Source organism: Crinia signifera, chromosome 2 (assembly GCF_055691185.1).
Source record: "Crinia signifera chromosome 2, ASM5569118v1, whole genome shotgun sequence".
NCBI lineage: Eukaryota > Metazoa > Chordata > Amphibia > Anura > Myobatrachidae > Crinia > Crinia signifera.
In genome coordinates, this window is record NC_139218.1 from 143,204,941 (window position 1) to 143,229,414 (window position 24,474).

At 44.2% G+C, this 24,474-nt stretch overlaps 1 protein-coding gene across 4 annotated transcripts in view; it reads right to left on the reverse strand.

The window, feature by feature from the left end:
* Nucleotides 1-22,436, reverse strand: part of C2H1orf116 (chromosome 2 C1orf116 homolog) — a 35,015-nt gene extending 12,579 nt beyond the window's left edge. Inside the window, exons 1-2 of one of the 4 annotated variants that reach the window (XM_083173054.1) lie at nt 22,303-22,436; nt 4,006-4,181 (exon numbers count right to left, since the gene is read on the reverse strand). In XM_083173054.1, coding sequence (XP_083029180.1) covers nt 4,006-4,119 — 114 coding nt within the window. In that variant the 5' untranslated portion in view covers nt 4,120-4,181; nt 22,303-22,436. The other 3 variants (XM_083173052.1, XM_083173053.1, XM_083173055.1) reach the window with 3 other exon arrangements.
* Between the last annotated feature and the right edge of the window lie 2,038 nt (nt 22,437-24,474).

Consider the following 24,474-nt stretch of genomic DNA (forward strand, 5'->3'; position numbering starts at 1 on the left):
TAACGCACCAGCCAATCACCTCCCAACTTTATTTTTTCTAAAAACACATTTGATTGGCTGGTTCTTTCTCTCTTGCCACTTTATCTCCAACTTTAGCTCTTCACATCTGCTGCAAAGTCAGAAAGGGATACGGTCAGCAGATTGACAGGCAATAGGTTAACCATCATTGATCAACAGGCAGTAGGTTGACACATGAAAAAAAGGTGGACATGCCTTAGGTCGACATGCTCAAAAGGTCAACAGAAGCATTTGTCAAGGTTGCTTCATTCTGCAACTAGCAAGAGAACTATCTGGTGACAAAAGGACTTTACGGACATTTGAAGCTACTGTATTTTGGTCAATTCTGAAATTATACAGTTAAAAAAACTGAAGATTTAAGTATTTGGTACATAGCCAGAAAAAAAATGCTTGATGCATAAATTATAAAAGAGCTAAGTAAATGTATAATGGGCACAAGCTCTATAAAACTGTTCAAACAACAAACCTGTAATTACCAATCACAAAAGGTGAGCATTTTGCCATCAACTCTGCATCAAGTTATTTTTAACAACTGCTAAATATAGATCTGTCTCATACTACACAATAAAATGACAAAAAAAAAACACCACCACAATGGTTTCCCATAGGAAATCAACTGAACATATGCTAGGATTTGTCTGCAGGCAAAATTCCAGATAAGAGATCCTCAGTATCAACAAGGGTTTTATGCAAAACCCGGACAAAGATAGTTTAAACTGCTGGAAAATACATTATGTACCGCTTTTTTCACAGAAGCTCAGGGTGATTGAGTTGTAGTTTAAAACACTGACGACTGCTCTCCAGGGAGTGTGGGGGGGCTGCCTGCCAGGACTATATCTCCCAGGGTGCATGGCGGGGGGGGGGGGACGCAGTGGGCCTGCCTCTCCCTGCTAGGGGATAGCCTGTGGTTGGAGGATGTCACGGCACGGCTGCGGGGAGACTACTAGTCCCGGCATGCTGTGTGCGGCCCTTCAGCCGTGCAAGAGAGTGATTGTAGATCTCTCCCCCCCCCCCCCCCGACCCTTCAGCGCAAGCCGCCGCCGGGATAAAAGAATGGGCGGCGTGACATCACTAGTGGGTGGCCTAAAGTGCCACAGCACCGAGAACCCGGCTGTGGCGACTAACAGCGGCCAAACTTTCAAGTCATCTTCCAGCCATACCCTGCACAGCAGATGGGGACTGAGGAAGGGACAGCCAGCACAGCTGTCTTTTTTTAAATGGGATACTACAATTTTTTGGATATGAAGTGCAAAGTAAAAGAGTCGTGGCCACTCCCCCTTTACCCATGGCCACACCACTCTATCTATGGCCACACCCCGTACCGATTTTTGAGTCCAATATGTTGGAGGGTATGGGAGTCACGTGTTAGGCACTTGCAGTCGTCATTGATAGGTCTGTTGTACCCATCGGTAATCCAAGTATGGTTACACAGAAAGTACCAGCCAGCGATATGTATCTCACTGAAAAAAAAAAGGGAAGGTCACCTCATTGGTGAAATGCAATCTCCACAAGGGAACAGAATTTGTTCCTTCTATTTGTTTCCCTCTGTTCCTCGCTTGACTCTTACAGACATCTCGGAGGTACAGTAGGAGGGGGAAGACACCCATCAGGATGCAACTCCTCTAGGTGATCTCAACACCGTGGATAGTTTTAAAAGGAGATTGCCATGGTCAGCTCTTCATGTTAGTCGCTGGCATTGGCTAACGGATGAGACACGTTCAATGTACTTTGTGCAACATTGCAGCTGCCATGTGTGAACTCAACAACTCTGCTGGGTGGAATCAGTGATAGTCTTCCTGTGTGGAGCACTTTGGAATAGGGCAGATTAATCTGCTATCACTTCTAGGGGCAAACAGTTATAGTTTTGCTTTGATTTGAATCCAGTGTGGAATTGTTTTGAAACTGTCCTCTACAAGGACCAGGAGCTCCGCCAGTTCAGCCGTGCCCCGGCACAATTAAGGGGCATTGCCAAGCCTCTTCCTTAAAATAAAAAACAATTATTTTTTGGCGGGGGGTACACCAGCATGCAGGGAGAAGGACAGGACAGGTTGCAGCTGCCTCTCTCCCCTGCACAGCACACAGCACTGAACAGCATGTACAGGGATGGAGGGAGAGACTGCTTCAGTGGCAGTTTTCTCTTTAAAACTGGGAGGGGGGAGTGAGACTCAGGAACCTCAAATAGAACATGGCAATTAGTACCAGCCCCTCCTCTCAGCACCACCAACGACGAAGACCTATTTGGAAGGTCCCTGAATATTGTTTCTGCACTACACATTTACCTCTTGTTACTTTATATTATGTATTTCTGTGTGCGGAAAAAAAGACCATTATTTCAGGTGTCTGCGCAATTCAATAACCCCGCATTCTCACACTACCCACCTATCAGTTTGTATTCAGCATAGAGCAAGAACATTTGACAGTTAATTCTATTTACGTCTAATGTTAAATGATGAGGGCAACGAAGACCAGGGAGAGACACACACACACACAGACACACAGACAGGGAGAGACACACACAGACAGGGAGAGAGACACACACAGACAGGGAGAGACAGACCCTCCTCTATAGCAAGACCTTGTAGCTTACCGGTCTGTGCTCTGGGGCTGTCTAGATGGGCAGGCAGGGGTTGCACCTTTACCTGCCACTGCTGCGTGCTCCTGCTCCGCCTCCATCATTATCATCCTCCCCCTTTACCCCCAGACACGCTGATGTTCCCACCATGCCGTGCACCCTACGGCGCCGGGCACTATTCCCACAAGGTGGAGGACGTGGAGCAGCAGGGAGGCTGTGGCACCGGGCAGTAGAAGTGCTCTCCACGCTTGCATCCTCTGCTGGTGTCCCGCTGCTGCCAACTGCCCCATCTTTATTTTTACTAAATCAGAGCACTATACCATACAGAATACACACATTAGTGCATCTATAATGGGTGCAAGGTGTGCTGTGAACACAGGCCCCTAGTTAAAGGGGCCCACACGACCTGCACCCATTTACTGAATACTTCCCCCTCCGGAGTCCCACATAAGTGCCAGAAGCACTGCACAAATTCCAGGGAAAGTGACGCAGCAGAGTGCCATTTTCCAGAAGACCTGCCCACTGGACTCTGAGCACTAGGTTTACTAGGAGTGGAGGAGGCCTCCTCATCACTCAGGATGCCTCACATATACATAAATGGACACATCTTAATGTCCTTACCCACTCTTAAAAGAAAAGTAAATCAATGCAGCAGCAAAAATTTCTCAGAATAATAAACATTCAGTCAGTAGACTTGCAGGACACACAGGTTTGTACAGTTTTGCTCAGAAGGCAGTCTCAACTTTGTGCCACATATGGTTTCTCTTTTGGACAGTACTTACAATAAGAAGCGTGTTTATTTAATGGGAACAGAGGTTTCGTCAATACCATGAGAGATATTTAGCAAACCTTGTAAACACTGGAGAAATTAACCATGGAAACTTATCAGTTCCATCCTATCATATTAGAGAAAACGTGATTGAGAAATACTAGGTAGAAGCAGATTTGCCATGTGCAAACTTCCTACTTGTTCACCCTTAATTATTAATAGTTACTTATATTGCACTGAACCAGCACTCAAAATTGAATGAAAACATAGCAGCAGCAGCTGTCCTGACAGCAGTTTTGACTGGTCTATGCCAGTCTTCTTCAGATCTGACCCAATTACTTTGATCACCTACAAAGAAGCCACCTTTATTCCTTTCAGCTCTACGGTTCTCAACGGGATCTCAATGATCTGTGCATGTTTCTGACAAATTCGCCAGTCAGAACCTGGTCTATTTATTTTGCGATTTTTAGTAACCTTTACTAAAAAAAAAAAAAAAAAACGCATCCCATTAAATAGACGATTTGTATACTTTTTATAATATAATATAATGTAATACATATAATGCTGGAAGTTTGGTGAGCTACCTCACCACACATCACTGCTGTATGTGAAACCCCAAAGTACATAGATATTGAAAGAAACTTACAAAAGCAGAGTGGCTGGAGGAAATGCTCTCCATACTGTCACAGCTACCCGTGCTGCCCACACTGTTCAAGGCTTCCATCCCAACATGCCGTGTCCAAAGAGCTTTCTCCGGCATCACCCAAAGCAGACTTCAGGAGCAGGTGGTGATGACAGTCGTGAGGATTCTGGCTGAAAATGCTGTATGGGAAAATACAGTTATTGAGATGTGCAAATACATAAACAGTTTCTCTCTTTATAGTATTTACATTATGTATGTCACGTAACAAACAAACAGAGGTAGATTTTGCACTCACATACTGAACAAAAACCACTGCATTAAACAGGCCTGACATCCTGGCATGACAGCCTATGAGGCTTCAAAACCCCCTTTAACAGCAATAACGAATTAAATGTTTTCTGTAGTTGTGGAAGTAATGCTGCTTAACCACTGCAGACCCGTTTTAAGTACTGGTATTTTTAAACGGTATCTAAAACTGTATTAGCATTCCCACTGCAGCAGATTACCGTTTTAAATACCGTTTAAGTACCATTCAAAATGTAAAGAGTGCCTACCCCCCCCCCCCCCAAGTGTAAAGAGTGCCGAACCCCCTGTGCCCCCATCTCCCCTCCCCTTGTACTTACCTGCACGGGGATCAAGGCCGGGGAGGCAGCGGGGGTCCATACGGGGTCCAGGCAGTCCCTGTGCCTGATGAGAACTAGTAGTTCCCACTTTGCGCATGTGTCATGAGCGCAGAGCATAATAATGAGCCGCTTATTACATGTACGCATATGAAATGAGCGGCTTATTATGCACTGCGCTCATGACACATGCGCAAAGTGGGAACTACTAGTTCTCATCAGGCACAGGGACTGCCTGGAGTTTAAATACCGTTTAAAAGGCATTCCCACTGCCTTAAAAACGGTATTTAACCGTGTAGGACTCTGCTTTTTAAACGGCGCTTTCCCACTGCAGCCTTAAACGGTAAATCTGCAATTTACCGTTTTAGACCTGCAGTGGGAAAGGGGCATAACTGGAATCAACGGAGGAATTTGGCCCTCGCCTGCTGCAATGCAGAAAACATACCCTCCAACGTGACCAATTCCATTAGGTACAAAATGACATCCACTGAAAAACCATGTTGAGCAGAGCTGCCATCAGGAGGGTGGGGGCTATGGGGACAACTGTCCCAGGTGGGGAGGGGCATGGGACTGCCTATTCTCAGTCCTGGGCCCCACAATTTCTGATGGCAGTCCTGCAACAGTTGTCATTGTTTATGTGTGTTAGTCTGGGAGTGGCAAGAGGTGGTGGTGGTGGTGTTACATGTGCCTGTGTGTTACATTTTCTAATAAGAAGGCAATGTGTGCGTTCGCAAAAGTTTCCGTTTGGAAGGCAGTGTTCATACTTAAGTGTGCAGGAATGAAGAACAACATTTCACAGCATCTACTCGACAGGTGCACTCAATCACTGACATTTTAAAAGATTCACAGGTGGAGCTAATTATTTCATTTGATTCTGTGAAAAGACCTGCAAAACCCCCACTGTGTGGGGTAATGAGGATCGAGTTTGAGAACCTAGGACCTACGGCAGAGCCGGCCTTAGGCATAGGCTAACTAGGCAATTGCCTAGAGCTGGGGTAGCCAACCCTAGTCCTCGAAAGCTACCAACAGTGCATGTTTTGCAGGTCTCCTCACAGAATCACAAGTGAGCTAATTAGCTCCATCTGTGGATCTTTTAAAATGTGTCAGTGATTAATGAGTGCAGCTGTGCAGCAGCTAGGTTGTCTGGAAAATGTGCACTGTTGGTAGCTCTCGAGGGCTAGGGTTGGCTACCACTGCCCTAGAGCATTTGAAATGCCTAGGGGCATCAGCAGCTTCTGCTGATTAAAATGATATGCAGCATGCCTATATTCTCTGTGTGAGTGAGGCTGTATCTGTATATGAAGTAGTGTATTCATGGAAATCACTGTAACATAGCATTCCGTATGCAGGTGCAGCCACAGTCGCACACAGAATATAGGCATGCCGCATATCATTTTAATCATTGGAAGCTCCTTGTGTGTGCTGGTCATAACAATGCAAATAAGACGAATTTTAGCACAAAAGGCACCCAACCTTAGCAGAACTGGCCAGGAGCTGCATGGCCTATTGAGGCAAGATGTATAAGGAAACATCTGTATCCAAGCAGAGGCAGAGGTCACAGTGTTAGCGGCTGTGCTTGTGCTGTCTGTGGGTGGGTTGGTTGTGCAACAGTGTTTGGCATATGTGTAAGGGGCATTATGTGTGTCATGTATAAACGCATTATTAATGTGCGACATATGTGTAACAGGCATTATGTGTGTCATGTGTATAAGGGCATTAATAATGTGCAACATGTGTGTAAGGGGCATTATGTGTGTCATGTGTATAAGGGCATTAATAATGTGCAACATATGTGTAAGGGGCATTATGTGTGTCATTATGTGTATGAAGGGCATTAATAAAGGTTGGCATAATGTGTAAGGGGCATTATGGTTATAAGGACATTAATAATGTGTGTCATGTGTAAGGGGCATTACTGTGTGGTATCATGGGTGACAAGAGAAAGGGGTAGGGGGTACAAATTACCCAGGCCAAAGTCTGATGGAAGGGCCCAGTGGGGGCCCCCTCCCCTTAAGTGACAGCAGCAGCTGCAGCTCTTCTCCTCTGCCCAGCAGACATTGCTTTGTGCTGGGTTGCAGTGTGGCTATGGAGGTGCTTAAAATACAATATTTTTTCAGGATTTTTTTTTAAGGGTATAATGTGAGGAGTAATGTACATAAGGTAAAGTGGTACTACTGTGTGATGTAACGTGAATAAGGGACACCATCGCATGATATAATGTGAATAAAGTTGCACTACTGTGTGGCATAATTTGAATTGGGGGTACTATTGTGTGGCCATACCCCTTCCCAGCAAGAACACACCCCTGTTTCTATTTAAAATATTGCGGGTAGGGGCACCAAAATGATGACTGCTATTATGAGGGTTGATGGTGCTGGGAAAGGGGAGCAGGGTCAGAGGCGGAACAAGTGGCGGTGCTAGGGGCACCAGACAAAATCTTGCCTAGGGCGTCATTTAGGCTAGGGCCTGCTCTGACCTACGGAATGACTGATAGTGGGAGATATTAATAGCTGGCATACCTATTGTGGGCTGTTAAACTGCAGTCAGTCAATATGTGGACAACACAATGCCAGCGTCAGACTCCCAAGATGTTACTTTGCCCAGTTTTGGATTTTGTTCTGACAGTGCCACACAGTACCGCTGATGGAAAGCCCCCTTCCTGCCCATCTATGAAACCGCCACATCATCCTTCTGTACATCCATGCCCCAATATACTGCCATATCTGTCCATGCCTCCACAAATTTAGCTGTCAATCTTTGCCACGATATGGTGTGCCGATCCTTGCCCCTCTACCAAGAATGCCCTCCCCGGTCCGTTATCCCTCTGGCTATGCCCCTTACCCTCATTCTGTGCTGTAATCAGGTTCTGTTTCTCCTGCTTGAGCCCCCTTCCTCTATTTCTCTATTTCTCTCCACCCTCTCTCTACCAGACACTGTCTCCCTCTCTCTCTGATCCTTTCTCTCCCTACCTGACACTGGCTGTCCCTCAATTTCTCACCCTTGTGCCCTCTCTTTCTCGGATATAGTCTCTATTTCCCCTCTCTCTCTCTCTACTTGGTGCTGTCTCTCTCTCCAACACCATCATTTTCTCTTGCTCCTCTCTGACACCTTCTCTCTCTTGCTTTTTCTATGAAGCACCCATTCTCCGACAACCACTCTCCTTTCCTTCTTTATCTCGCTCCTCTCTTATCCCTGACACTGTCTTTCACTTTCTTCTGCCACCCTAACAGGCATTGTAGTAACAGTAGTGGGGGGGGGGGGGGGGGGGATTTTGAATATTTTGCTATAGGGATCACAGTTCTTGTTACTCCTCTGCCTTTAGGAACAGCCGGAGTGTCCAGACCTTAAAGGGGTGTACACACGGCGTGATTCCTTTTTTTTTTTTTAATTCAATCCCGATTTTTTTTTTTTTAATTCAATCCCGATTCGATTGGGATTGAATTAGTATTAAAATCGCACGGCGTGGTGTGCACATTCAATTTAGACTATATAGGACAGATCTGTACTACAGTATATAGTCTTGCCTGCCCATTTATTTTTCTATTCGATGTCACGCCTCAGGATAGAATCGAAAGCAATCGATGTCTAATCAATTTTGCTTATATACCCAAAATCGAATAGACTAAATAGACTGCAACAAATAGTGGCCCTTATTCAGATCGGATTGCAGTACAAATTTGTTCTCAAAATGGGCAAAACCATGTGCACTGCAGGCGGGGCAAATGCAACATGTGCAGAGAGAGTTAAAATTGGGTGGGGTGTGTTGAAACTGAAATATAAATTGCAATGTAAGAATAAAGCAGCCAGTATTTACGCTGCACAGAAACAAACTAACTCACACAAATCTAACTCTCTCTATACATATTACATCTGCCCCACCTGCAGTGCACATGGTTTTGCCATTTTGAGAACAAATTTGTACTGCGATCAGATCTGATTATGGGCCAGTGTGTACAGCCCATGACACAACAATAATAATATTATTAACAATAACAATAATTTTTTTAAGTATTTGGTTTTGGAAACAGAACACACACTTAAAGTCACAAGAAACGTACATGTATTCCTACTTAAGGTTCAATGTTCCTGCCATAAATGCTTTAAGATGACAAGTTCAAATAGGATCTGTTTGTCAGTGTATTTTCAGGTTATGTGTCACGGCATTACAAGAGTATGCAGGGTGTGACACAGGGTGAGGTAAGGGGGTATAAACAGGATGAGGAAGAGAAAAAATAAATAAAGCAAACCTACATAAAAGCTTATTATGGCCACATGCAGCCAGAGTTCTTCAGCTTCAGTTTTAATTCTCATCTACCTAGAATTAAGATTTCTATACCAGCCAGGTGAGGCATAACAAATTAATATCATGTTTTTATATTATTTAGCTTTCAGAAGAAAATAGGCTAGGATTACTGACTGAGGGATGCCTGAAGTATTGCATTTGGCAATGTTTATGTTTTTTTAAACATCACAAAGGACAGCTTTCCTTGGTTGACATGCGTTTAGTGGTGGTTTTGACCCCCCAGGTAAACCCCGCCACTGTAGTGAAGCCAGATGCAGTATGTGAGACTGCACTGGCTTCACTGTGACTGGCAGGGACTTCTTATTGGAAGTCCAACCTGCCAGTCACCAAGGCAGTCCCATTGGGAGGTGTTCCCTCCCTCCGGGATGCCTTTCTGCACGCTGCCGGGCAAATTTCACGATTGTGCATGTGCCGGTCCCAGTGCCTGTCATTTGTATTACACATGTGCCAGGGCCATGATTCCCTTCTATGGGCTGTTGCCCAGGCAGCCAATAGAAGCTGGCTACATGCGCAGTACAGATGTTTGTACTATGCATGCGCCAGTCCAGGCGCATGTCATCATAGCACAGGCACCAGCGACAGGGGGAGGGGGTGCCTGCATCGCGTAACCCCAGCGGCAGCCCCCCTCCCCCAAGAAGGTACAAGCCGCCACTGCATGCGCTACAGGGGACTCTGGGAGGGATTGTATTACTTTCAGTGAAAATAGCCATAAATCCATCTGCTTCTATAAGGTAATTCCATCCATTCAATGTATTGCATTAGAGAGGATTGCTCATATGCAAAATGCAGCTACTCTGAAAAACAGCATTTTCAGAGGTTTGAATACAAAACAATCACGGATACATTCCACACTGAGCAAGTTAAATGCAAATAGGGTAACTTACATTTATGCCCCTTTCAGACCGCACTTTTAAAACGGTAAATTGCCGTTTTTTTACCGTTTTAAAACGGTAATGTGTGCGGTCTGAAAGGTCCAGTCCCACTTAACCGGTTAGAAAATGCAGTTTTTTCTAACCGGTTAAAATGCAGGGTCCTACCCGTTTCTGAACCGGTATTTTAGCCAAAAAAATCGGCTCAGAAACGGTATTTAGGACCCAGCCAATGAGCTGGGTCCTAAATTCAGCACAGTGAATACTTAATGAGCGCTCATTAAGTATTCACAGCACTGGAGCCCCCCCCCGCGCGTGTCGACGCCCCCCGCGCGTGTCGGCGCCCCCCGCGTGTCGACCCCCCCCGCGCGTGTCGACGGCCCCCCGTGTCGACTTACCCCGTGCCGGTATCTCCGTTGTGGTTCCCGGCACTGCAGCTCAGTATGCTCGGAAAGCACTTATGAAAAAAGTGTCTTTCAGAAAATGGCTGCCCCCATACGGAAGACAGTTTTTTTAAACTGGGTTTCCTATGGGGCAGCCATTTTCTGGAAGACACTTTTTTCATAAGTGCTTTCCGAGCATACTGAGCTGCAGTCCACAACGGAGGTACCGGCACGGGGTAAGTCGACACGGGGGGGGGCGCCGACATGCGGGGGGGTGGGGGGGGCGTCGACACGCGCGGGGGGCGTCGACACGCGCTCGGTCGACACGCGAGGGGGGGGGGGGGGAGCTGCACGGAGGGGAGTGCTGAAGGCTGCACTGGCTTTAACCCTGTATTTGGAAAGCTTCCAAAAACGGGTCTGCCAGTGTCAAAAAATCGGCACTTAAACGGTAATATACCGTTTAAGTGCTGCGGTCTGAAAGGGGTTTTATCTGGCAGACCCGTTTTTGGAAACGTTTCCAAATACAGGGTCAAAGCCAGTTATGCGGTCTGAAAGCAGCATTATAGGAGCCAATAAAATAAGGCTCTGAATGAGGACGTAAAACAAAACTTCTTTCTAGTTAATGTTTAAAAGCCTGCAGTATCGTGTTAGCTGAAGACTTCAATATCTACACCATGACCATTTTTACTTGGCTCACCGCTTTGACAGTATTGTCATTTATTTTATGTTTACATCAAGGGCACTCTCATAATTGTTATACGTGTAGAATTCTACACCATTTACCTTATGATCTCGCTTTCAGCACAAGTGCCACCTGGTCTGTGACTTGCTACACACGGCCACTTTACCCATATCAGACAACACAGAAGCTGGCACCCATTTAAAAAAAAAAAAAACTTTAGGGAATGTGGTACGGTGCAGCAGCTGAGAGATCACAAATCACTCCAGTATTCTGATGCAACCGATCTCAGTGAGTTTTATTAGTGAATCCAAACCAAGACATCAAAATAAATCCTTGCCGCCTGGCTCCAACCAATACACAGGATATTCTCCTAACTTACTACAAACTAATATCAGATGCATAGCAGTCACAGGTTGTCTCCCACATAGAGCATTGCACAGCATCTCCTTTCCCCAGGCAGTAATGCTGTGTACACACGGTCCGATTTCTTTCCGATGTTGATGATATAGTCAACATCGGATCGGCATCGGAACTGAATCGGATGCAGATCACAAGGGTGCCTTAGGATCGTGGATAGGATCTTAAGGCAAATCCGATTTGCATCCTATCTTGACTATATAGTGCAGATCTGCACTATATAGACAAGGCAGCCAAGACTTTCTGGCTTCCGATACGTGAACGCGCATCGGGATCGGAATCGCAAGGGTTGCCTTTGCCATCTGCATCCGATGCCGATCCGATGTTGACTATATCGTCAACATCAGTCTAGCAGCCTTTTCACAAAACTCCCACAGGTGGAGGCAATGATTAGCCTTCTGTGAGGCTAACAGCCCAAAGACCCGAACTGGACCTAATGGATGGTGAACGCCCCCTCTCTTCAACCATCCATCCCAGGTACTTTAGCAGTTCTTATAAAGAGCCCAAGAAAGAAAGGTTACATTGCGCTATAAGTTGATTAAATATTAATAAAATAACATTTATAAAAATGCATCAATAAATTAAGGTGCCAGTAGTGTGTAGAATTTATAATTACATTTTAATAAAAAGACATATAATGACTATGACAAATATAACAAGAATAGATACAAATGTATATAAAATGAATACGGAGACAAGGGGACCAATGGTAATGTCAGTCCATACGGTACCATATTTGGAGTGCTGTATGTAGGGGGTCCGTTCCTATATTGCAGGCAATCCCAACCACGGTCCTCAAGGCACACCAACAGTGCAGGTTTTTGTGATATCCAGGCTTCAGCACAGATGGTCTAATCAGAATCACTCCAGTACTAATTAAGTCACCTGTGCTCAAGCCTGGATATCACTAAAACCTGCACTGTTAGTGTGCCTTGAGGACTGTGGTAGGGAATGCCTGCTATATTGCCTTTTTGGTGGATTAAGGAAACTGGAGTCAGCTTAAAAGAATTGTGGCCGCCAAAGATGTTTAGCCTTTATGTGTACGGCATAATAGATGGCCTTGGACTCATTCGACAGACATGCGGGATTATCCCACATGCTCATCAGATTGAATCTATAGACAATCAGAAAATGTCAATAAGGACTTTGCAAGCACAAGCCATACCAAGGAGTCTGCTTTCATCATGCTGGAGGCTTGCCATGCTTTTCACAGCCTACTGGCATGCCCACAGTTCCTCTCACAGAATAGACACTGCCCAGATTCTGCATGGCATATATTCACTGCTTGCTCTACTAAATAGAGCATCAGATGAAACTCTCCACCACCGACAATGCAGGAAACTGCAACCCATAAACGTATCTCTTAAGTCTGGTGATTCTGTGATAGCCACCCTACACCTGGGCCTACAAATATTAATGAAAGTCAACAAAAATTAATGCTTACTATCCAACCTCCAATAAGGAGCTCCCTTTTCCCACCCAGAGGCCACAGCCATGGGAACTGGATCCAAGTTCAAAAACTGTGCCAGAGACTAGGAGGCTACAATAAATGTCTGCAAGTACCCCTTCATTAGAGATCCCTGTGCTCCTTCCGGAATGGGTTGTTATTGAAATACCAACAGCAGACTTTTGACTGATCAATTTTGAGTATTTTAACAAGAACCCTCCCCCTAGTACCGAATTCTAATAATCATATTGTGGGAATCGGTCAGCAATGTAAACATCAGAATCACAACCACATTCCTTGAAAATGGGTGTGTGCCATGCTTCTGGCACTGAAGCATGAACATGGATCCCAACTTTGTGAAATGATGAACTGAAGAAAAATACAGCCTGCATCTTCTGAAAATCCAAAAACTCAATTTTGTTGTTGTTTACAATTAAACGTTGTGCTTATGTTTATGTAGTTCCTGTTTACCATTAAGCTGGAGTTGAGCAATGACAAAAACAGGTTTTCTTTGATGACGGTCATTGTAAGAAAGATTGTAAGCTTCACTGAATATTAAGCATCACACTACCCTTTAAAAAGGAATTTCCAAAAGGTCATAACACTGAAATTGTGCTTTCATTTGTTTAAGTTCCAAGATCAAGGTTCATTAACTCACCAAGCAAACTATTGCACAAAGGGTCAGACTGAAAGTGTATTTACCAAAAAGGTTACCAGCTAAACTAAAAAATAAATAAAAAAGGATTACATTTAACAGTGTTGTCATGATCCTGGGGAAAATTATAATTTAATGCTATACATTAATTGCATCAATTTACATCAGGCTGTACATAAACCCATAGTACCACACCAGGATCTGCGCTCACTCTGATAACTGTCCTTAAGCTAAGGCAAGTGAACTATTAGTACTCACAGTATGGTCTTCAACTTGCATCCCCCCCTGTGCAAGTGTGCAAAATAAAAAGTCACAACAAATATATTTACATTTAGTGAGCTTCAAAACACAACATGGCTATTTCCTGACATTTCAAGCAAGTCTCAGGCTGGCCAGGAATGTACAGTATAACCTACCACCTTGACTTTGAAAAGGAATCATATTTACACAATGCTTGGGGAGTAGTTAGTTATACTTGCTTTAGAGTAGAGTACTAGTAAAAATTGCTTAAGTGACACAATGTTTGTTTTCAGCACAGAGAAGTGAAACCATTGAACAATTAGCAACTCGCATTATATCAGTGACAAGACTAAAGATTCAGTGTAATTCCTTCACAGCTTAAGCATTCCATAAGCACATTTATCGGTCTTGATGTTGGCACCAATGTGAATGATGCAAGATGCATACTGATAGCAACTACTATATGTTGTGATTGCTATCTTTTGTAAAAACCTATCTGTAAAAAGTGCTTGAGGGAGCAATAATTTTCAAGGTGCTGGCATAGGATACTGTACAAGCTGTGGGCATGAGATGTTTCAGTGGCACTACTACTGTGAGCATCATGCATTAGGTGCACTACTACTATGGTTGTGATGTTACTCTTAAATTGCTATTGCAAATGCAGCCAGGTAGTGGTATGCACCTCTGCCAATATGCATATGCGATACTTACTGAATCATGCCCTATACTTGTTGTAGGGCCTGATTCTGGTTGAGTTTGTAACCTGCGATCTAGTGCCTGCTCAGCCAAAAAGATGTGTGGATGTAAGCATTATAAATCAAAACATAGATATAGTACAATCGAGGGGGGGGGGGGGGGGAATATAATATATATATATATATATATATATATATATATATATATATATATATATATATATATATATATATTATAATCTTTTTTTTTTGGAAGGTAACAGGAGACTCCAGCGCACGGCACTTCAGGATTTCATGAACAAGTGAAGTTTGTATTACATGGGCAGATCGCTTGTTACTGAAAAAAATACAGGGGCAATGTCCTGTGCTGTATCTAGGTCCAGTGCTGCTGCTCTGAGCTTCCGTGTAAGTGCAGCCAGTGGTGTGTGTTGATAGAGAAATGGAGGAGGAGGATACACAATTTAAAGATCAGGACCGACTTCCTAGTGCTGATGCCACTAGCCATGACATTGACAATGCAATTCCATCAACGTCATCTTTTTAAGCCGATGCACTATGTGAGAGGTCATGTAAAATCCAAGTAGCTAAAATAATTAACCAAAAATGTAAACTGATGAGAAACGTAAAATTGGCAATATGCTATTCACGACACAAAGTGGCAAGGAAAGGCTAAGGCCTTGGCTTATGTTGAGGACTGGTGGTTCAGCTTCTCAAGAAGATGAAAGCCCTCCTCCCTCTTGAATTTTTTTTAAAAATAAAACTGGTTAAAAGCACAGATATCACATGTTCCCAAGGAGAGTCCAATTGTGTTTGCGGTTGCAAGGTCTAGGATTGACCTTCCCAACATTGAAGAGGAGGATCCTTTCATCATTTGCATGCCCTCTGTAAAAGCTGGGATGAGCACCGCTAGTCCAGTTTCTGACAGAGATTGAGGATGTCAATGTAGTACACCAGGATGAGGAGGATATTGGTGTATCTGGCACTGAGGAGGAAGTTGATGAGGATTCAGATGGTGATGTGGTTTGCTTGAATCAGGCACCAGTGGACACAGTTGTTGGTCGTGGGATGAAAAAGACCATTGTCATGCCTGGGCAAAAGACCAAAAAATCCACCTCTTCAGTCTGGAATTATTTCTATTCAAATCCAGACAACTGTCTATCTCAGTGGTAGCCAACTCTAGTCCTCGTGAGCTACCAACAGTTCACATTTTCCAGACAACCTAGCTGCTGCACAGGTGCACTCATTACTCACAGGCACATTTTAAAAAGATCCACAGGTGGAGCTAATTACTTCACTTGTGATTCTGTGAGGAGATCTGGAAACATTAACTGTTGGTAGCTCTCGAGGACTGGAGTTGGCTACCCCAGGTCTATCTACATGTAGTCTTTGTAAAAGCGTAATAAGTAGGGGGTAAGATGCAAACCACCTAGGAACAAAACACGAAAAGTGTCCTATGCACATCTCTAATTGCTACCATTGACTTGGTGTCCTCTAAAGAGTGTTTCGCATAGGGCTACTTTTAGTTAACACGAATGGTGTGTAATGGAGATTCCCTTGCTATTTGACTTAAGATTCGATTGCTAAGCAATCTTTGCTAACTCTGTACTTTTTACATACAATCTGCATTCGATTTGCACTTTATAGTCATTGCGGTCCTATCTGGGTTTCAATTTGTGCATCACGGGAGCGCGCATCGGGATCGCAAGGTAAAAAAATCTCACCCGTGTGTTTACAGCATAGAGCTGGGTAGACATTGGGTGATATTGCGTATAATATCATCCAGTGTGTTCATTCAATATTGTTAATGATGTGCGCAGCCATGGGTCAATAACAACAACCCCAATCTGGCAATGTCGGTAGCGACTACAAGCACAGAGCATGGGCTGGGGACTTCACTGACCGCAATAATCTCCCAGTGTGTTAAGCTTCTAGATTCTTTCTGGAGTTTCAACTTGGCACACATCAGCACAAAAAAGTTCAGCTTGCAGATCTCAGTGCAACGTTAAAAAATAAAAAAAAACACGGAAGAATCATTCTGCAGAAGATTCCACATGCTTTTGGTTTGATAAATAAGCTCATTGTTCACCAAGGTGTGACTAAATAAAGTTCATAGTTCTATAAAACAGGATCAGAGAGATTCACAAGTCTCATCCTCATTAGTCAGTAATCAGAGTCAGATAGTTTTTTTTTTTTAGTTTTACAATATTAAAATAAAAACACACACACACACACACACACACACATGAATGTATTGCCTGTATACAACTAGTGGGACATATGACAAAAAGGAGGAATTTTTTTTATGTCAGTCAGTGCATTGTGAAGAAACTAAGCAAATACCCCACATACCATATGAATAATGAGTTGCAATGAGTTACTGTAGGAAATGTCACACTACAGCACCCTGCTCCTGTCACTGCAGAGAGGAGCTGGCGTTTTGGTGTCACACCCTGGAATGGTGACAAGTGGGTGCAGATTGCAATCCCAGCATCTGCTCTGTGATGCCTCTGGTAGAGGTTCTGTTTGATAGATCTACAGTGTCTAGAAAGACAGTCCATAGGTCTACTCCAACTGGTCGACATGCGATAGGTAGATTTTAGCCATTATTAATTGTTGTTATGGGGGAGGGAGAGGTATTAACATATGTTATGTGCATGGTTACTACTTTCCCCATGAATTACACCAGTGATGTGTGCTGAATGTGCCCCTGTCTATATTAGCATTGCTATCTAAAAGATATCATGCACACCTGCAGGGCAATGTATGAACGGTCAGTAGCACGGGCCATTCCGACTCTTGCAGCTACTGATTTTGACAGCTACATGTGTCTCTGGTCTACCATAGCAGAGGCAGCGTTATCCCTGGCAGGTGCCGGCACCATGGTGAGCAGGAGATCTCGTTAGTAGCGAGATCTCGCACATGTGCACTGGAGCTGGCCAGGCAGGAAAACACTGCGTGGGGTAATCAGAGGGGGGAGTGCATGTTACTACTCAAAAGGTGCCCATATACTAGTGTGATTTGGCCTATTTCATCTCATTAGATAAAAAGTGGCAATTCACATGATCTGAAGCATAGTCCTGCGCGGATCGAAGCAAGAAATCGTATAGCCTCTGCTAAAGCGTTAGCATATCTGCAGCCCTTTCTGGGATTGCATGCAATATATATCTTATGCAAAAGAACTGCATACGATATATCGCATGTGATTCAGCCACCTGGTCACAATGCTCGCAGGAACTGGCAGAAGTACTGGTTGGCATGACACAGGCAGCAATAAAGTATGAAGACAGCTGTAAATGAACCTGGAAGGGTTATGGGTCAGCAACCTAAACAAAGTATCAATTATTCACAAGACCAGTGGCGTAAGTTCATCCCAGTTGCCTGGAGGCAAGGTAAGTACTGGTGTGCCCCCCCCCCCCCAAATAGCTCATTCAGTAAGGTGTTTGACTCCAGTAAGGTCATGGGCCTAATATAGGGTGTGACACTTACAAAAATGTTATAAGGGGGAGTAAGCCACATTAGCAATATCAACCGCTTTCAATGAACTGATTCAAACTCAAAGGGAAGGAGAGGTTCCCCCTTGGGAGCAGGAGCCCGTTGGCAGATGGCTCCATTGCCTCCCAGAGATCTGCCTCTGCATAAGACCATGATATAAAAGTTATAGGCATGTGTTTTAGAGGCTCTCTCCACTCAGTGCTCTTCTCAGCAATTCCAACCACATGACGTACATTGGGTAAGACAATGAATCATTTACTAGCAGACACATTTCACCAGCTTTAAGCAAAGATAAGGAAATATAATCCAGTAACAACGCTGGTCAAAACAAACCTGGTAATCACTTGCAATTTTAAAGTCACATTCACATATTAAAATGGCTGCACAGATAAGTCAGCTTTATCACCACAGCTTACTATATAGGCTAAAGTTAGGTATACTCAACCGATAACTCAAACTGAAAGGTGCAGCCTGTTACAACGGCAATACACACTTAGGGCCTGATTCAGAAGTGTTCGCTAGGCTGCATATGTTCGCAGCCTGGCTAAGAGGTAGCGCCACGCAACAGAACACCGCTATCCACCTAATTCGGAGCAGCCATCTGCCTATAGCAGGAATCTGTGGAACTTGCCAGGGCACTCAGTCTTGGAGTTCAGCCAGCCACTGACTAAACCTGTGTAATGCAGGTGTCCTGCTTTATATAGAAAATAACTGAGTTTCTGCGCTATAAAAGTGTCCCGCTTTAAAAGGGATAGTATGGTAGCCTACATATTGTACAAGTTGCTCAAGGTAGCAAAGAAATAGAGCAGAGCAGAAATGTGCCCTGCGCTGGCCATGATCCCTGGACATGTCACAATGAGGCAGAACTGCTGGGACCAGGGAGATGCTGAGACCCTGGTGTGTTCTAAAGCTGGCCATACACTTGCAGCCTTGCACGGGATGCCTCAGTAACTGCATGCCGGGGAGCCATCGGGCTTACCGGTGGCAGGACCGCATACAGGCCCTGATTCTGGTTGACTTGGTAAGCTGTGAAGCTCGCAGCTTACTGAGTCCCAGAGGGCCTGCCCTGCCGCCCGACGAATCGCCATCCCATCGAATCATATCTTCAGGCCACGCAAACATATGTCATTGAAGACCAACTTATATTTGCGGCCATTGGAAGACAGGGCAAATGGCTGACGTCATGTGATGTCAGCCACCCGCCCCCAGCACACCTCCTCCCACGGGAACGCCCAGCGTTAGGGTTAAGCCCCGTACACACTGAGCAATAAAATGAGCCAGATCATTATTTTTTTTAGCCCTTCTTATCAGTATATCACCCAGTATGTATGCTCCCTCCAGCAGCCGATACACGCTCCCGCGGTCTCTAACAACCCACTCCGTCCTTGTATATACAAAGTAGCCGATATTTGCTACATCGGGGGATGACCACATGTGTATGGGCCTTTAGGGTTAGGCGGCAGTTTAGACAATAATGGGAAGTGTTAGGCATCAGTTTGGGAGAGCTGGGAGTATACAGTTGGAATTCTATTCAGCGGGAGACCACTGCCATCCCGACTACTGATCCAACACACTGGATCTATACAGGGTCATAAATAGAGTGGGACACACAGCACTGCAGGGTTTTGCACTGCTTCCACTTGTAGCTTCCATTGTCTTTGAAGCCTTGCATCTCTGGGCCCTGTCTCCTTCTCCCACCCCTTCCATTGCTCATGAACTTGAAAGCTCTTTGTCATTCAATAACACTGTCCTTTAACACATTTAAAGATGCGGGTAAACCTGGGATTCAAGCCCATCACGTTACATTACAACCAGATATCTCATGAATAGAGTTATCTGACCCGGCCTGCATAGAAAGCTAGAGAATTCTAACTACCTAAAGCTCACCTTGGACTTCATGAAAAAAAAAAAAAAAAAACACAACATTAGACCAACTAATGATTTCTCTCCCCTCATTTCAGCTGAAGATGGCCAAAAGGGGGCGGGCACTGACATCAGCCTCCTTCCCGAGCAGGCATCAGCCCGTCTGTATTGCCAGTGGAACGCTCAGAGTTTTCATGGGGACCCACATAAAATGCTGGGAGTTCTCCTGCTCCGACCCTGTGTCCTCCCCCTCTGGAGTGAACAGCTCAAACTCGCCAAAGCCGCTTGCTCCTAGAATTTCAGCCCCTTGCGATCAAACTTAAATTAGACCCCGTGTGTAGTGTCTGGCTGCAATGCCACAACTGGTTTTATGTAAGGAGCCATATTAGCAACTGACGTGTCTAACATGCAGTAGTTGTACCATGGGAGACTTGACTGTATTCCAGGGAAGGGAGGGTCATATACTCAAAATGCAACAGAAAAAATAACAGAGAAAAGTCTTTGCAACTAAAACTTTGAAGTGAGCCGATAAAACTGCATCATTTTTAATTCCTGCTCATAATGTACAATAAGAAGATGATCATCTGGTTTCTGTGACCTGACTATTACAGTATACTATGCAGCAGTAACCAATAAATGATTGGTACAGTACATCTATAAAGTACTACCTACCCAATTACATCCCTCAAAATGAATCACACATCACATACTCGCAAAAGCATTTTTAAAACTAGAAATACTTAAGCCATGTGCAATTAGTACGCCTTTAGCCATACCATTAATGATCGAGGCTGACAGAGCTTTAGCCCCACAACAGGTCTGCGTAACATACAAAAAAACAAACATTAAAGAGTTATTGAGATAAGAAGGGCTCAAGGAAAATGCATTTCATTACATGGAGAAGAAACTAATTACCATGTATTACAGGCTTTCAGCATGTGGAGACTGTTTTACAGCAAAGAGGATGATCAGGTTTCAAATACAATGTGAGGCCAGGAGGCCATGCATGGGATTATAAAGTCACCTGTTCCTGAATAAGTTTAATTGTAGATAAGGAGTTACCGTCCCGCCTCATCTGCTCTTTTGCCAACTTGTTACACAGAATACACTTATATCCCGTTCTCACTGCAGGCAAATTCCCGTGTCTAGCATGTCGACGCGGAAATTTGCCTTTTAACACAGGTTTTTTTGCAGTGTGAACCGGTCCCATACCCGGATCTCATACACGCGTATAACCCTTCTTTTTACCCGTGTTTGAGATCCGGGTATGCAGACATGGGTTGACCCGTTCTCACTGCATTAAAACCTGTGTTAAAAGGCAAATTACCGGGTAGAACCTCTTCACCTGGGAATTTGCCTTGCAGTGAGAACAGCGGTCCGTCGCTGCAGTCCCCGGAATTTTAATGCCCTGTAAAAGCTGTGTATTTCTCACTCGCAGTGAGAACACGGAATTACAGAGGGATCCAAACCACAATTATACCCCTTTCACACCAGCCTAAATTCCCGGGTTGAGGCTGGGAACAACCTGGTGTGAAAGGTTTCCGGGACAAATTACCAGGCTAATTTGCCAGCAATCCAACCCTGCTAGGTAGCAGGGTTGTTCCCGGGTTCAACTCAGAGACCTGGCTGGTGTGAATGGGGTAGGGTATATTTACCTGGGTTGCCGGTGTCCTATCCGGCCGGGAATTGACGCCGGGCGCAAAAACGGGACAGGCAGTGGATGATGATGACGCAGCTCTCTGGTGGCAGTGAGGGCGCTGGAGAGCTGCGTCATCTTCATCCACCACCTGTCCCATCATTTGCACCACCGCCTGTGTGGATCCCGGGCCTGCACAGAGGACAAGCAAATGGTACGAGTAATCTCCCCACCTCCGCCACTATCCTGCCGACTGCCCGCCTCCTGCATACACCAGAAAATGCAGGGACTTTTCTGGTGTGAATGGGTCCAAACCAGGGAACGTCCCGGCAACTGAATTCCTGGGTTTGTCCCTGCATTTCTAGTTTGAAAGGGGCGTTAGGAACAGCAATCCTAATGTTCATGGAAAGAGGGTGTGCACCCAATTACTACACTACAGTTCTGTGAAATATAGTGACGCCATAAAGACAGGTTGCAGAATTGTACTATTTATTCAAAACATTGCTATGCATAAGAATCCTGATGGAAACCACATTACAAAGTATTGTGCAACTGACACAGGCATGGTAGTACACAGGTTACCATTAACATAGGTCAGGGCTTCTTTACCGGAATACTACAGTTTGTGTCTTACTAGGGTGTTTATGGAACACAATATTACATTATTTTCCTCTATAAATAAGTAAAATGAAGATACTGTGTACCTAATTTGTCAGAAATATCTGCAGCGCTAAAAGAATTAATCTAGCATTTTATAATTAATTATACTAGGAAACAAATCATTTTTTTTTTCCATTGTGCCCTACAAACAATACACATAGAATTAGTTACTAATTCACTTACCGAGACAGCTGTATACCCAGATGGTCAGGGAGAGCAGCATGAACGCAGAGCAGAAAGGTCTTTCCACTCCTCCGCCCCGGCAGCACGTATCTTCCCCTACAAGTCACAGTGTACTTTCTGAGTGATTCCTAAGCTAACAGCAGAGAGTAACTCACCTGTCTGTCTGTCCCTCCCTCAGTGCCCTGCTCTCTGCCTCCACCTGATCGCAGAGGGGGCGGACAGAGGCGCTGCTGAGCCAATGAAAGATCTCCAGTGTCCTAACCTTCTGTATGTGCAGGTACATCAGGAATGCTGCAGGAACTAAACTTTAGTGATGACGCTGCTGCTAATTACGTGTTTGTTTAATAAGCACCTAAATGTCCTAGTGACAATTATATAAGATAAACTTCTAAAAATGTAACGAATTATGCAACCCCACATGTCAGGTACAGTAAACATACTATACAGTACGTTCTGGTAAAATCTAAAATTAATAGAACAATATGCTTATAGGGAAGGTGTACAAATCTGTTACTGTTATTAGTTGCTGAATATTTTCCTCCCTTTTGAAAATGAGGAGTGTAGCTTTATATAGCCATAGTGGTCCTTATTCTGGTTCACTCACAAAGGAAAATTCCTTCTCAAATGGACAAAACCATGTGCACTGCAGGGGGGCAGATGTAACATGTGCAGAGAGAATTAGATTTGGGTGAGTTATTTTGTTTCTGTGCAGGGAAAATACTAACTGCTTTATTTTTACATTGCAATATAGATCTCACTTTGAAGTAAAACCCCACCCAAATCTAACTCTCTCTGCACAAGTTACATCTGTCCCACCTGCAGTGCACATGGTTTTGTCCATTTGAGAAGGAATTTGCTTTTGCGAGTGATCCAGAATAATGGCCAATGTTAGGTGCTTGAGCCAACGCAATCTACCTGCACTCTGGTGGTTCCATGCTCGGGATCAGCACTGTTCAATATGGGCAATCGCCACTCAAAAATTACCAGCATTAGAACTCAAAAAGAAATGAATCGTGGTAGAGTTATTTACCAAACTGCAGCTGTCATTTGTTGGATACATTTACCACAAACAGAAACAAGCTGTAGGAAAACTGGGCTCCAATTCCTCCTCCTGTAACTTCCCTACCAAAAAAATTTGGACAAAGTAAACCTTCCAGCTTCACATGTGGAAGACCTAAATGGTAGTCTATAAAACACATTTTTTGGGGGGGATGGGGACTAGTACCCCAAAATATGAAGCATCATTGTGATTTAAGAAAGGACTGCAGCACACATCTCCAGTCTCTACATTCTGACTACTTTAGGTGAAAATAATGTCACTTCCACATTTAAAATATAAAGCATACAGTAATAATAATAATAATAATAATAATATTAATAATGTTATGATATTTTTCAAAATATTTCCAGAGAACTATTGAAATGATCTTGAAATAGATTTCCACACACTGATCACGGTCCACACACTCCATTGCTATCTTAAACACAACCATGAAAATGTATCAACCTTTCTTTTCCCAATATTACCATCTCCCCCATTGAGTGAATATTCCCTTAATGTATAATGGCATGACTTTTGCTGTTATTATGATACTGGGGTAACGTTTAGCACTTTTCACACTGCCAGCCAAATGAACTTCTGGGTAGGTCTGCCTAGGGCCAGATACAGGGTGGCATATACAAACGCAACGGGGGAACAGACAGGAGCCGTACCATGTGGTGGGAGATTGTGAGTTTAGAAAGCGCATTACTGGTTCTAATATGTTTGTGTAGTTATCTATTATATGTTTAACCTTATGTTATTTAAATGTTTAAAAAAGCCTATATACTATAGAACATCTGTACTGTTAAATGTTAATGCTGTATTCCATAAAGTATCCAGTGTATGAAAAGACCAATTTTCTAGGCTGTTACCACTCCCACAGACTCCTGTACTTACTCCAATACGCTGCGGAGTGGCAGATTTTGGATTACATTTAGAAACACCCCCCTCTAAAAATCCTGCGTTTGCCACTGGGTGGATAGAGCTTCACCTCCAGGCGCCACAATGAAAATAGACACAGAGGATCAGCTGAAGGCAGGCAATTTGTAGAAGAAAATGTATTATTTTAATTTTAAAGTAAATGAGTCACCTCTGTCCTGTCCCTTCCCCTTCCCATCTGGCAGTGACGTGCGGTGGTGGCTGTGAACGGAGAGGCACTGTCACAGCCACCATCGCACCGCAACCCCCCGACCTCCTGGCTGCTGCCGACACCCACTGCCCCCTCCTCCAGCAGCAGCCAGCATCCGTCCCCTGCCGCAAACCTCCGTCCCCGCCAGAAAAAAAA